This window comes from Podarcis vaucheri (genome assembly GCF_965113315.1).
Source record: "Podarcis vaucheri genome assembly, chromosome: 14".
Classification (NCBI taxonomy): domain Eukaryota; kingdom Metazoa; phylum Chordata; class Lepidosauria; order Squamata; family Lacertidae; genus Podarcis; species Podarcis vaucheri.
The window spans coordinates 25,858,446-25,873,230 of NC_138752.1; the positions used below are offsets into that span (position 1 = coordinate 25,858,446).

The 14,785-nt window shown below is 43.4% G+C and overlaps 1 protein-coding gene across 4 annotated transcripts in view; it reads right to left on the bottom strand.

Annotated features, from left to right (window-relative positions):
• Positions 1–228: 228 nt before the first annotated feature.
• Positions 229–14,785, bottom strand: part of SPG21 (SPG21 abhydrolase domain containing, maspardin) — a 22,998-nt gene continuing 8,441 nt past the window's right edge. For all 4 annotated transcript variants that reach the window (XM_082198784.1, XM_082198786.1, XM_082198785.1 and 1 more), the window contains 7 exons: positions 8,922–9,083; positions 6,713–6,793; positions 5,015–5,160; positions 4,144–4,252; positions 3,729–3,836; positions 2,815–2,955; positions 229–1,924 (listed from right to left, as the gene is read on the bottom strand). In XM_082198784.1, coding sequence (XP_082054910.1) covers positions 1,790–1,924; positions 2,815–2,955; positions 3,729–3,836; positions 4,144–4,252; positions 5,015–5,160; positions 6,713–6,793; positions 8,922–9,083 — 882 coding nt within the window. In that variant the 3' untranslated portion in view covers positions 229–1,789. The remainder of the gene's footprint in view (positions 1,925–2,814; positions 2,956–3,728; positions 3,837–4,143; positions 4,253–5,014; positions 5,161–6,712; positions 6,794–8,921; positions 9,084–14,785) is intronic.

The following is a 14,785-nucleotide window of genomic DNA, read 5'->3' on the forward strand; positions in this document are numbered from 1 at the left end:
TCTCCTCTCCTCCACCCTGGAGATTGAACCTGAGACCTTCTGCAGGCAAGGCAGATGCTCTAGCAAGGGTCCTTCTACTGAAGAAAACACATCTTTTCCTTTAACTCTTATGGAGTATTTGTGTGTCTGCAAACAGATGCCCCAGCTGCATGCTTCTCAAGCACAAGAATGCCCTTTGAGTGTTACAGCAGAAGACCAATCAGCCATTTATTTTATGTTCTTCATGAAGCAGATTTCATATGAACTTGGATGGAGCATGAGACTTCAGTGCCTAATAAACAGTGGGCAGCTACCTCATGCTTTTTGCACCATGTCTCCCCCCCCCCCCGAAGGAGTAGCTTGACTCAGTCCATGTGAAATATACTAGGGTCGACTTGATTTAGAACTGCATACTAAGAACCAAAGCCAATACTTTGGTAATCCATGCTTAAACTCTTATTTTTGTACACCTTAGAGCAGAGGTGGAACTTTGTAGCCCCCCCCCCCAAGTTGATGGACTCCAACTCCCATCGTCCTTGACCCATCGGGCCATGCTGGCTGATGGGAGTTGAAGTCCAACAAAATCAGGAAGGCCACAGGTTCCCTAACTTTTGCCTTTGAGCTATGCATATGGAAAGAAAGCTGGATAGCCAAATGCTCCTCCTCAGCATATCAACAGCTACAAGTTCACTGAAAGGAGGAACTATCAGCTTCAGATTCTATAAAGTGATTCTATACAGGCAGGGCCAAACACGGCCCAGGGTTCATTCCAGTCAGCACAGATAGGATGGTCACCTCTTTGTATTTACCAACAGTATACTTTTCTTAAACTTGTCATGAAGTTTTGTATTTTTTAAAAAGTGCAAGCATAACATCTGGTTTTCAAATAAACTTATTTTTTCCCTTAACCATTCCCCCCTCTCTTTTTTTAATTAAACAGAATCATCGTATCTCCTCAGATCCTGGGGTAACCACTAAATTGAGACGTTTGGGCTATTTGAAGTGTATTTATGGTACAGATCAGACTTTGTGAAGCTGGTGCCCTCCATGTGACTCCCATCAGCCCCAGCACATAATGGCTAAGACTGATGGGAGTTGTAGTTGAAAACACCCACGGAACACTCAGTTAAATGAAGCCTGATAGTCTTATATTTAAAATTCAAACACAGTACCAAATATATGTTTATAGCTGTGTAGGCAGCACAGTTACCATGCAGACTCCTGTTGATGGCAGAGGAGCCTTTTTTCCCAAACTGAATTTTTATTCAAAAAAAATTAGAAAGCAAGACAATAAAAAACAAATGCGTTATAACCTCAAATTAAAGCATTAACTGGCAACCATATAAAAAGAAAAATAATAATAACAATATTGGCACTTCAATTTTTAAACTAAATATCCTATGAATTGTAAGTGAACTTGCAGACATACATAATTCACTCATGATACATACATCCCCCTCTCTGCATGGATATATAAGATTATCCTCTTTAAGAACACAATCGTGAAGGCTTTGGTAGCAAAAGTTCATCTCAGACTGTTGTTTCTAAAACAAGTCATCCAAAGTGATACCCTTAACTCTTTTTTAATAATCTGAATTCAGCTCATTTAAGCTGTGATGTGACCGAGTGTCCGTAGTTGCATTTCATTTAATGAAATCAGTCCAACCTATTTTAAAGGACACAGTTCTAACCGGTTAAGTACTAAGGAATCAAGGCAAACTGAAAAAGATGCAATTGGATGAGAAGACTTCCAAAAGAAGAAGAAAAGGATAAGACCCTCTGGATGATGAGATTCTGCAAGTCCCAAGGACTATGACTGCTGCTGCTGCTGCTCTTGCTCACTGCTGGCCTGGAGATTGGCTTTCTGGACTTCAAGTTCTTCTGCACTGACCATGGAAGGGTCAATTGCGGCATATCTAGTACCATGGAATTGAAGTAGGTGGATCTACAGAATAGGAAAAATAGGCAAAGTGGCACATATTCACCCTTTCCTGTAAGTCGCAGCACTCTGTGATTATTTGTTTCATAGAATGCATATACCACTTGACTGTAAAAAAACAACCACCTCACAGCAGTTTATAAAAAGTTGAATCAGTGATAAACTGATCGGCATTCTACATATCTGAGGTGGTTTGTCTTAACAGGAATGTTTTCAGTAGGCACTGAAAAGAGCCCAGTGAAGGTGCTTGCCTGGTGTCAATAGGGAGGGAGTTCCAAAGTATAAGGCACTGTCGCACTAAAAGATCTAGTTCTTAAATGCAGAACGAATATTATATGGCGCCTGTAACAGTGCTTGTTCCACTTAAAAAAAAGAGAGAAAACCAACCACTGCTGGTGCAAGCTCCACAAGTTTCACACCATCTGAAGGGTTTGCGGTCTTCTAGGAAGAGGCAGGAAACACTCCCAGAGGCAGCACAAGCCAAATGGAGTCAGCTCTATGGAGCAGCATATTTGAACAATGCCAGGCATGTCCATATAACACCCAAACTCCAAATGACTCCAAGAGAGGAACATTTGGCAGTGCCACAAATCTTCTATTACCCTGTGTTTGGCGGTGGCCGGAGGGGGGGGATATTTTCTTAAAACCCATAGTAGCGTTCCTGCAGCCCAATAATAGAAGCCTCTTGACCTTCCTTCCTTTTCTCTCCTTCATGCAACATGTCTGCCTCCATCGGATGGGGATTTGTAATAACGCCCCCCCCCCAGCTTTACTCATCCTCTGATAATCCGTCAGCAATGTTAACACCACAATGCTTGCATAAACCCCTTTGGCAATGCGGGCAGAGCTCTGTGGTTTCCAAACAACAGCTGAGAAATTTAAAGCTACAGACTTACTTGGACGTAGAGGTTTACTTCGGCACTCCTGCAAAGATATGGGAAATTGCCCCCTGTCTTGAGGTGAGCTCTTCTAGCATTGGGATACAGCTTATACATCTCTTCTTTCGCTTCGGTGGAAAGAGCACTCTGGTCAAACACCTAAAAAAACAAGCATTCCATGCTAAGAACTGCCTGTAGATCCCATGCATTCTAACAGAGAGAATTTTTTTCTCTTTAGAACAGGGGTGGCCCTCTACATTGTCAGTGAACTACAGCTCCCATCATCCCTTGCCACTAGCCATTGGAGTTCAGCAACATTTGTGAGGGCACAGGTTCGCCACTTGTGCTTTGGAAGTTCAGCTGTGCAACTCAATCTGCTGCTGACTGTCAAAGGGTCCTTGATAGCTCAGCCAGTAGAGCATGAGACTCTTAATTTCAGGGTCATGAGTCCCAGATGAAAAAGTTGCAACTGAAAAAGGTCAACAGCACACAGCTTTTAGGGGGGGGGAATAGGTAATGCCAACTGACCTCAAGCCCCACGCTTCCTACACCTTAGTTAAACTCTCCTTCTGTATTCGCTTTTATGTGTTACAACGTTTGATGCCAGAGAAGGAGTTGTGCTGAGCCATCGCTGTGCTGAAGGAACATCCGCTTCCAAGATGTTTGTTTACTCTGAAAAGCTCTGCAAACAGCCCACTATAAATTGCTACAGATTATGAAATGATTCTGCCCTGACAGCATCTGTCGTTTATAAGTAGTACTATTATCCCACCTCTTATAACTGGAGAAAGTAGTCCTATAGGGACACAGCTATGTTTTAAAAATAGGCATGCTCCTGCTCCATTTCCAAAACTGGACCTTGCATCTTCCTAGAATGATGTTCAATAAGTGTTCCTCTCCCAATCCCACATCCTAAATAAGAGATAACTTACATCCATGATAGTCACAGGAATGTCTCTGATTTTATGAGGTTCCACGTAGGAATTTTGGCAGTTGAGGGTAAGTCTTGAAGCGAGCTCACTCTGACCCAGGCTTTCCAGCTTTCAAGAAAAATAAATTAATTCAAAAGAAGGTTGTGAATTTGTTTCAAGGCAGGGCAATAAAGAAATAACCAAGCTTATCACAACATCTGGGAGTTTGAAGCACATTTGCCCCACTCTTCACAGCCAAAGAGGCTCCCAGAACAGTCATAAGCAAGAATAAGTTTAAAAAGGACAAACCATGCCTAAAGTTTAATGTGCAAAAGACATGGCACTGAAGGAAGAAAGGATGAAGGAAATAACCAATATTAGATGGGATTTCAGCATGCAAATCTTAAAGCAAAGTCATACAACTGGGAATCCTCACCCTATCAACCATGAAATCAATGCCATCAGCCATTTCGGTATCTACAGGACCAGATGCAAAATTCCCAAGGACAATTTTCTTCAGCATGAAGGCAGGCATTAGCCAAAAGCTAAAAAGAGAATTATAGAAAGGTCAGAAATTTTGTCACTTTCTCCTTCCTCCAGGAGCACTGGATTGTCATGAGAAACACTTTGTATAAAGCGTGCAAACGTTAAAACACAAGACATACGGAACTCCCTCAGCATTAAAGCATGTACTTGTGACTGCCTGCATTAATACAACAACAGAAGGGATTTTTTCTATACAGTGGTGCCTCACAAGACGAAATTAATTCGTTCCACGAGTTTTATCGTCTTGCGATTTTTTTCATCTTGCGAAGCACGGTGTCGGAAAAGTTTTGGAAAAGCTTCAAAAATACCAAAGTCTTCAAAAACCTCAAAAAAGGCTACCACACCGCGTGCTATGAGTTGCTCCTCGAAGTCAAGTCGCAACTGTATTAACGCTTTTAAGAAAAAGGAAACAAACTTGCAAGACGTTTCCGTCTTGCGAAGCAAGCCCATAGGGAAAATCGTCTTGCGAAGCAACTCAAAAAACCAAAAACCCTTTCGTCTAGCGAGTTTTCCGTCTTGCGAGGCATTTGTCTTGCGAGGTACCACTGTGTATATTTCATAACATTTATGGGCTTCAAAAGCTAATTCTAAGAAGTGGAGCAGTTCTTCATTTTTTAAAAAAAATGCTTTGCAAAGGCCAAGCTGTATTTGCCATAACTCTACGTAACCCAAAGTTCACAAACAGTAGGCAGGAAGTGGCCCTTATGCCCATCTAAAGAACAACCCAAAAGCTATTTGTTTTGCCTACATACATCTCTCACCTGTTTGCCGTCCATGTCTGGTTGAAAATGGAGGTGTCGCTGAAAGCGTTGCACAGAATCAGAGACTGGACTCTGGGAGACTTGTGAGTGTATTCAGCAAATTTCTGAGCAAGGAAGCCCCCCAAGGAAGCACCAAAGACGTGGACCTAATTTTAAAAGTAAAAGATAGCGCAATAAATAACAGCAACATCCTTTGGCTAGCTGTTTTTATTAAGGCATTTTGTATGACATTTTGCATTCGAAAGCACTTGAAAGCTAGGCCAGTACAGTGGTGCCCCGCAAGACGAATGCCTCGCAAGACGGAAAACTCGCTAGACGAAAGAGTTTTCCGTTTTGGAGGTGCTTCGCAAAACGAATTTCCTATGGGCTTGCTTCGCAAGACGAAAATGTCTTGTGAGTTCCTGCTGGTTTTTTTTCCCCTTTCCCCCCCTTTTTCTAAGCCGCTAAGCCGCTTATCAGCTGATCCGATCAGCAGATAAGCCGCTAAAAGCCGCTAAAAGCCGCTAATCCGTCAATGGGCTTGCTTCGCAAGACGAAAAAACCGCTAGACGAAGAGAATCACGGAACGGATTCTTTTCGTCTTGCGAGGCACCACAGTATTATGATTGTATTGCAGGTGGAAAGTGGAGGGAGACTGGCTTGCCGAAGACTACCTGGTGAGAGTCAATGACAGAGATGCATTTTAAACCAGGTGGTTTCTCATTCACACTTGGCTCTTAAGGACTACGCCAGGAGTAGCCAATGTGGTGCTCTGCAGATGTTGTTGGACTACAACTCCTATCATCCTCAACCACAGGCCATGCTGGCTGGAGTTGGTAAGAGTTGGAGTCCAACAACATCTGGAGGGCACCACCAGCCTGGCTGCCCTTGCACTATGCCAAACCATAGGGGTGAGGAACCTTTTTCATCCCAAGGGTTGCATTCCCTTCTGGGCAACCAGGACAGTATAGTAGCCTGGTTTCTTTACACTCACACACCCCTCTCTATCCTCCATCTAGGCAAGCAAGAGGCACTATTACAGTTCAGTGAAATATTCCTGCCAAGTAAAACACTCAAGGGGTGAATCAAGACCAGTGAAGTGTGTGGCTTGGGGAGTGCGCCAAGGGCTGGCTAGAGAGATTTGGGGGCATCGCAACCAGCTCCTGGGCCTGCAGTTTCCCAGGCCGTGCTATAATCGCTCTCATGGTATTTTGTAGAGAAAGTTGTTCCGAATAAGATTATCCTCCCCATTTGGGATTTCCCAAAGTTTATCAACTACATTCATAGACAATGGTCCTCGAAGAAATAAAGTAAGGTCTACAAGACAGAAACATATTTCCATTTTTCTATAAATCACCCTGGGGCCTTTTCAACGAAAGGTGGGCAGGGGGTATATAAATTCAAAAATAATTTATACTCTTTCACACACAGCTTATGCAAGCTTCCATTCAACAGATATTATAAACCATTTTAGAGAAAATATATTTTGGAAGATTTATTACAATTTAAGAACAGCCAAGTCCTACCCAGAATATGCTGTTTACTTAGAAAAGGTCCTGAAAAAAGAGCAACAAAAAAAATCAATCAATGGGGTTGGAAAATAACAGGAGAGGGCTCTCCTTTGTTGGAGCAATTAAGGTTATTCTGAATAAACTCTAGGCTTTTTACCTAACATTTCTATTGTAAGCACAGGCTATTTGTCAATCTCAGGGCACTAACTTTATCCAGCTGTAGATGGTCTAATAGTTTTCTGAATCCATCGCAGAACTCAAAAATTTCCCAGTAAACTGGATACTGCAGCTAAGATTAGAAAGGTAGGTTAACAATGGTGACATGAACAAAGACAAAGATGTAAAAACATGCATTTTAACCCTCTTCACCAGTAAGAATTTAAGAACCAGCTAGCAACTTAGACACCTGCATCATATATGGGGAGAAGCCCACCCTGTACGAGGTCAAAGCATACTATGAAGCAACCTGCAGCCCTTCAGATGTTGTTGGGTTCCCATCAGTCTCAACTAGAGAAGTCAACAGTAAAGCATTATGGCAGTTGCCATCCAACAAGATCTGGAGGGCCAAAAGTTCCGTACCCTTGTGATAAAGCAAGCTCGGCTAAAAACCCATTACTCTCCACATTATTCTCTGCCATCCAAGTCTGGATTTTTCAATATTCAATGATTACCGTATTTTTCGCCCCATAGGACGCACCGGCCCATAGGACGCACCTAGTTTTTTGGGGGGGGGAATAAAGGGGGGGATTTATTTATTTTCCCCCAGGTGTGGGGCTGGGGCGGGAGATGCCCAAGCTTCCCCCGACCCCAGCCCCCAGAACAGGCTGCTATCCACAAGCCTAGGGAAGTCGCGCTGATCTCCCCAGGCTTGCGGATATCTGTCCCCGAGCGTGCTTCTCCCCACCGCCAGCCTCCAAACCAGGTTGGGGAATAGTGGGATGGCAGCGCTCCGCCTCCCCGCTGTCCCCTGAGCTTGTGGGGCTGCCTGATATCTGCACAAAGCCCGGGGTGCATTGTGCAGTGCGCCCCAGGCTTCGGGATGCAGGCTGCTATCCGCAGCGTGGGGAGCCCTGTGGGAACTCCCGCGGAGCTCCCAAGGCTTGCGGACAGCTTCCTGAAGCCTGGAGAGCGAGAGGGGTCGGTGCGCACCAACCCCTCTCGCTCTCCAGGCTTCAGCGAAAGCCTGCATTCGCCCCACAGGACGCACACACATTTCCCCTTCATTTTTGGAGGGGGAAAAGTGCGTCCTATAGGGTGAAAAATATGGTAATTTTTCATTTTTAGTTTTACCCACTAGCCCCATGGTTCCCAACGGGGCAATTTGATTTTTAAGGGGGGCAATTCAAGAATGAGTTATCAACAGTTAATGGCCTTTTAGGCTTCTTCCACATGAATAGGAGTTCACTTTTTGAATAATAAGAATTATGTGTCATTGGGGGGGGAGCACCAGGATTTTAGAGATGCTTAGGTGGGGCATGGCCAAAAAAAAGTTGGGAGCCATTACACTAGCCCCTAGCCTCTTAAAGTTTTACTCACTGGCCTCTGAAAGGCAGCACTAATAGGGGGGGAAATGCACAAGTTTGCACCCCCATCTACGTTTCAAAACAATTTCATTAGATGTAGTTACAGAAAAAGTCAGCCATAGTCTACATTTTCAAGAAGTCCACTCATGTTCTCAAGCTGGTGCCTTTCAGATGCTTTGAACTACAATTCCCATCAGCCTCAGTCAGTATAGCTGGGGCTGTTGGAAGCCACTGTCTATTTAGAGGACACTAGGCTGAGGAAGTTTATTCTGCTTTGTGATCATTTTTATAACAGTACAACGAGCTTAAGTAGCCCTGGAATCCAGAAGCTAAACCAACCTAGACTCTCCAAATGTCACCTGAGATTCATTATTCTCCATTGGATGGGAGTTCCAAGAGCTTTGCTGACATGCATAAAATGAGCACATGGGAGAGAAGTAGGAGGGAGCCCCTGATCAATCTTCTATCACTACAGGGAAAAGATACGCACCTCCCAAGAGATGTATATCCTAAGTTTTAAGCCTCAGCTCTTAAGACGCTCTCTGTACTATAAGGCTGGAATTCTAATCTGAATTACCAAAAGGGATTAGATGGTGTTGACCCAGAGATATCCTGTCTTGGAGGAATGTTCTCTCATTAAATAAAACCACCAAGGTTAAATGCAATCTGAAAACCCTTAGTATCAAATTTCAGAGCAGGCTTTAGGGACAAAATATGCACTCAAGTAATGTAGGCACATGAAAAAGCTGCATGACCAGAATTCCAAAGGACAGGCTTGGACGGCCGTAGCGGAAATCTAGTACATTTCATACTGCTTTGAGAACATACATAAAAATACAGATTTAACATTTGCTCAAATGCTGAGAATTTCAGGGTTCCGCTGAAGATACTTACAGCAATGACTCTGTAACCCCATCCAGACAAGGCTAAAATCTGCTGGAAGAAAACATCAGCCGTTCCACTGACAGGTGGGAGAAATATAAGGGGGCACCGAATATTACGGGGTCCTGCATCATAGAGCGACCAAACTTTACTGTCATCGTCATCTACTATAATCTGTAAAATAAATGCAGAGAAGGTAAAAATGGCTTCTTCTGATGCACATAGTAGTTAGTATTCCTTCAGCACAGCCATCATTGAAATCTGGGTGGTGGTGTCATTGGGACAGGATTTGGGGGGGTAGATAACCATGGCACCAAATGAGCAGAATGAGCTCCCCAAATACAGTAGGTCTGGCTTAACACAGTCTAAAGCAAAATTAATGCAGAGTAGCATCTAAAAGTGGGGGGGGGGGGGAGACAGACAGACAGACAGAATAAGACAATTAACTTCAGTCTAAAATTTTCTGCTACTCTGATTCCAGGAATCTCTTCTCTGCTTTACATTTAAAAACGGACTGCTTGCAAAGTAGTCTTAGCTTGTCACGTCTTATGTTTACACAGCCTACTGAAACACATCTGGAGGCAGAAGAAGTGCAACTGTGAAATATAATCACTTGCTTTTCAACCAGCTCCATGAACAAGCCATTTGGCTGCTTTGCAACTGATTCTGTGTAAGCCACACAACCTGCCACTGCAAGGTATCATCCACATGTAACATGCACAATCCTTTGCAAGATCCTGTCATGCAAAGAATTAATGGCTTTGCCATGCCCACTCCAGACTGGGTTTCAAAAAGAGCTTTATAAAAATGATCTCCCTCCCTTCTCTCTGACTGTTTAGACCCTTCCAGACAATACTGTTGTGGATCCAAATATGCCTTCCCCACCCCAAAACGGTCACAGGCCAAAGAAAAGTTAATGTACTCAATACAAATGTGATACGCCAACGCAGAAGAGCAGGCATGGAACTCAATCATGTGAGCATCAGGACATTCTGCTTTGGAACAGATCCAAGTTAGAAAGACGTAAGCAAATCTAAAATATTCAGAAGTCAGACTTTCTCTGCTCTCCCAACGCGTCATCACCAAATCATGAGACTGAAAAAATATTGGGGGATGGAAAGAGAGTGGTTTTGCTCTTCAAGCTTCAGAGGAAAGAAACATGCAGCTGGCTTCCTTTTTTAGACGCTGCAGGTTGAGCAAGGAAACAAGACTCTCTCAGCAGCCATTTCAGATCCAAAACCACTCTGAGTACAAAGGAGTTGCTCAGATAAGAAAATAATTGGTTAATGGATGCATGTAAAACACCTACACCATGGGTTGGCAGTGTGGTGCCCTCCAGATGTTATCAAACTACATTTTCCTTAATCCCTGGCCACTGGCCATGCTGACTATGACTGATGGGATTGGAAGACCAAGAATATCTATAGGGCACCACTTTCATCAACCTGGATTTACATTCATTAAAACGGGAATGGCTGCTCTGTGGCCTTCCAGATGTTGAATTCCACCTCCCATCAACCCCAGTTAGCCTGGCCAATGGTGAAAGATGATGGGGTCCATTGGAGAGCCATCCCAAATTAAAAGATGGGCACAATTCATTGCATGTCTACTTAGAAGTAAATCCCATTAAGTTCAATAGAACTTGCCCCGAGTGTGCAGCCCAAAGTTATTTTTTTTTAATGTTGCTTTGGCTTTAATATGAACATTGCTCTGAAGATGGGTCACAATTATAAACTAACCATGATATTAGAAGTGCTTTAACTTTACTCGTTAAGATTTACTGAAGTACATTCTGTGTCCACTTTATCCAGGAATGTTTAGTGCAATAAGCTCCAGGTTTTTATAATAATCCCTTCACTTCCAAGAGGCTAAAAAAAATGGGTGAAATCCAATTGTGGTGTTCCTCGCAGTCCCCTCCATGCTCCAAAGATCTGTTCTGGAGGGTTCAGTGATCCTCCAAAATAGATAAAGGGGAATGGAAGGCAAACCTTGTTGTGTCCAGACGGCATTTCATTGGATCTTTCCCTATGTCAGGGGTCAGCAACCTTTCTCAGCTGTGGTCCGGTCCACCGTCTCTCAGACCATGTGGTGGGCCGGACTATATTTTGGAAAAAAATTATAATGAACGAATTCCTATGCCCCACAAATACCCCAGAGATGCATTATAAATAAAAGGACACATTATACTCATGTAAAAACACGCTGATTCCCAGACCGTCCGCGGGCCGGATTGAGGTGGTGATTGGGCTGCATCTGGCCCCCGGGCCTTAGGTTGCCTACCCCTGCCCTATGTGTTTACTCTCATGAATAAGGGAAACTCTCACCCTATGTTTAAGTCAATTACAAAACCCACATTAATTTATCTGATTGCAGATTACACCAAAATCTTCTGTGTATAAAAATGTCCAGTTTATTCAATCATTGTCAAGTTAGTTGAAACAATAGCACAAATTCAGCTGTTCCTCCTCCACCACCACCACACAACGCCTCTATTAACATCTGAAAGGAAAGCAGCTGGCAAAACCTTAAGAGCTGGTTAGCTAGATGTCTCTGGTCTGCAGTAAAAGCTGTACTTGAGGAAGCATGTGAAAGATCACATGTTGCTAGAAAATCTTGCACTGTTCACCTAAAACAAAAAAGACTCAGAGATAATCCTAAACAGGGCTGCATGCCAAAAATCCAATACCAACAAAGTTCCTGTCCAGTCTCCTTTTCACTTTTTTTTTTTTGTATTAGAGAGAATTTCCTGTAGAGGTGCATCCCACTGAACAGAAGTGCTTGAATGCAGGTCTACTCAGCATACAACATTAGCCCTGATTCATACTATCTTTTCTAATCACAAACCACCCAAGCGATTTCAGCCTGTACATTCCAGACAGCCAAAAGATTCTCTGAATGCATGCTCACTGCTGAGATGATATTGAGTTCACCACATCACATGATGCTGTTTTCCAGACATGCCGTAACCCAGTGGCTGAACATATGCTTTTTGATGCAAAGGCTCCCATGTTCAATCTTTGGCATCTTCAGGTAGGGTGTGGAAAGACCTCTGACTAATATCCTAGAGAGCCACTGCTGCCTACCTAATCCACACCTTTCAAAATAGGATGCAAAGCAATACGGAACCATCATCTTCTGAAATCCCCATTTCTCCAAATTCTCCAGTTCTCCAGCCAAGAAACGTGTGCAAAAATGCATATCTATGGTAAAATATGCATATAAACGCATAGGTAAAAAGGTAAAGGTAAAGGACCCCTGGACGGCTAAGTCCCGTCAAAGGTGACTATTGGGTTGCGGCGCTCATCTCGCTTTCAGGCCAAGGGAGCTGGCGTTTGTCCACAGACAGCTTTCCGGGTCATGTGACCAGCATGACTAAACTGCTTCTGGTGCAACAGAACACTGTGACAGAAACCAGCGCACACGGAAACGCCATTTACCTTCCCACCACAGCAGTACCTATTTACCTACTTGCACTGGCATGCTTTCAAACTGCTAGGGAGGCAGGAACTGGGACAGAAGAACGGGAGCTCACCCCATTGTGCTGATTCGAACCACCAGCCTTCTGATCAGCAAGCCCAAGAGGCTCAGTGGTTTAGACCACAGCGCAACTAGCATTAGCGAAAATAACATACAAAAAGTGCATAATATGGGAGGGGCCACTAGGGGCACATCGGAAGATGGCTGACAATAACATCTCTCCGACCCACACAAGGTAATTAGGAGGCTGTGATGGGAGTAAATAGCCTCCCTACCCCCCCATGGGTGTGTGTGGGGGGGACTGCCCTTGCCTGCTGTGCCCGATACCACCCCCCGAATTTGTGGGGATGGGGGCACTAGGCAGAAAGCCCTCCTGTGGATTTCGGCGCTCCTGGACGCTGTCTCTGATCCGTGCCTCTAGTTTGCAGCAACTTCAAAAGAAACAATTAGGAGGAAGCGAATGCACATATTTCAAGGATGAAGGGGGAGTAAAGACTGCTAACTGAAGAGATCTCTGATAAACAAGACAGGTCAGAGGAACAAGAATAAATCATGAGAAGTCCCACCAAGGCTCGGTATGGCAAAGGGAGTGGATGGGGGGGGGGAACTTTCCTTTCTTTTTTCTATGTGATTAACCAAGAATCCCCCCCCCCACAAGTCACAAGTTAGAAATGTCGTTTAAATGACTTAAGCTGTGGATTTATGACTGTGTGGAGATAATTTACTAACCAAAGCATGTTTCAAGAAGATCGTGGAAACTATAAGAGCTTTGGAATGAAGCAGTAAAAAATACCGTCGCCATGTTGGCAAGTTCTGTCAGAGGACTTAAGTCTGGGAGGAGGAACAGAGCTGTTTTTATATTGTGGGTGAGACTCCTCAGAGGGACTTAAGAGCGACAGATTTGACAGATTAATGATGGAAAGAGTGATGTTATCTATGAAAGCGATGATATATGGAAACCATCTTGATATGAGGACTGGACGAATGGAAAAATTCACACAGGATTATAATTGGTGTTCATCTGCTTAAGGAGATTATCAGAAGAGATCATAAAGAAAAAAAGAAAAAATATACGAATAAGATGAGATCTGGAAACAGCAAGATAAGACTGGATAGAATTATGAACATTATTTGGACTGATTTGTGGATATTAACGCAGTAGCAAGATGATGATCGGAATTCCCCTTCGGAACTTGAAATATGGGTCCCCTCAACAAAAATTTAAAATTCAGCTTTGTAATTTGGAATTTATGTGATTTGATTTGATTTGATTAGTCGGTTAATAATTTTTTTTTTTAAAAAAAAGTGCATAATATGAGGGAAAGTGGTTTTGCAGAAAAAGTGTATATTAACAGGAAATCACACTCAAATGCTGATGAATTTTCAGGAGGACTTTTTAAAAAATCACCAACTGATACAGAAATGTGGAAAACTGAACTTAAGAATGGAAAAATGAGAAACTGAGAAAAACTGAAAGTGACAGATTTGCTCACTGATACCATTGAGTCATGAGACAGAGATTCCTACAATTCCCCACAATGAGCACATCACCCAGATTTGAAAAATAAACCTCTCTCTGGAATAGCACAGTTGGTAGAGCATGAGTCTCTTAAGGTCGTGGATTTGAGCTCATGCTGGGCATAAGATTCCTGCCTGCATTACAGAGGGTTGGACTAGATGGCCCTTGAGGTCCCTTCCAACTCTACAATTCTATGATTCTAAGTATCACAATAATGTTGGTTCCATGCTTTCAAGGAGTCTTACTGTGATTATTCAGCTAAGCAATAATATTTGCACAGCTGCGATTCAGGTTGATGAAAAGCACTTTAAGGAAGATGCCAGGTATTTCGTAACAGAACAAATACTCCATCTTGTTGTAGTTTTATTTTCTGCAGCCAGGGAGGGCAGGGCATTCAAATTAATTCCAGTCTGAGGTGATGAGCAGAAGCAGCTGTGACGTTTTTATTCTCTCTCCTCCTGTGGGCACAGGGCAGAGTTCTCCACAGGGAAGGCATGCTCACACACATCTCATCACACTACCTTCCCTCTCTGTGGCTGCTATGCTTTGTAGAAAGACAGCATTACTCAAGGGAGACATTGGCCTCAGACACCAACGGCTATTGCTTCATAGAAAATTCCCGTAGGTCTGCAATATGCACCATTTACAACCGTTGGGTTGTGGTCCAACAGAATGAGCTCAGGCTTGCAAGAGAGGTTAAAGATAATATAAAAAGGTTTCTTCGGCTATGTCCGAAGTAAGAGGAAGAACAAGCAAGTGGTAGGTCCTCTGCGTGGGAAGATGGAGAAATGCTATTGGGCAACAGAGAAAGGTGGAACTAATCAACACCTACTTTGCCTCTGTCTTCACCCAAAAGGAAAGTGATGCCCAACCTGGTGAT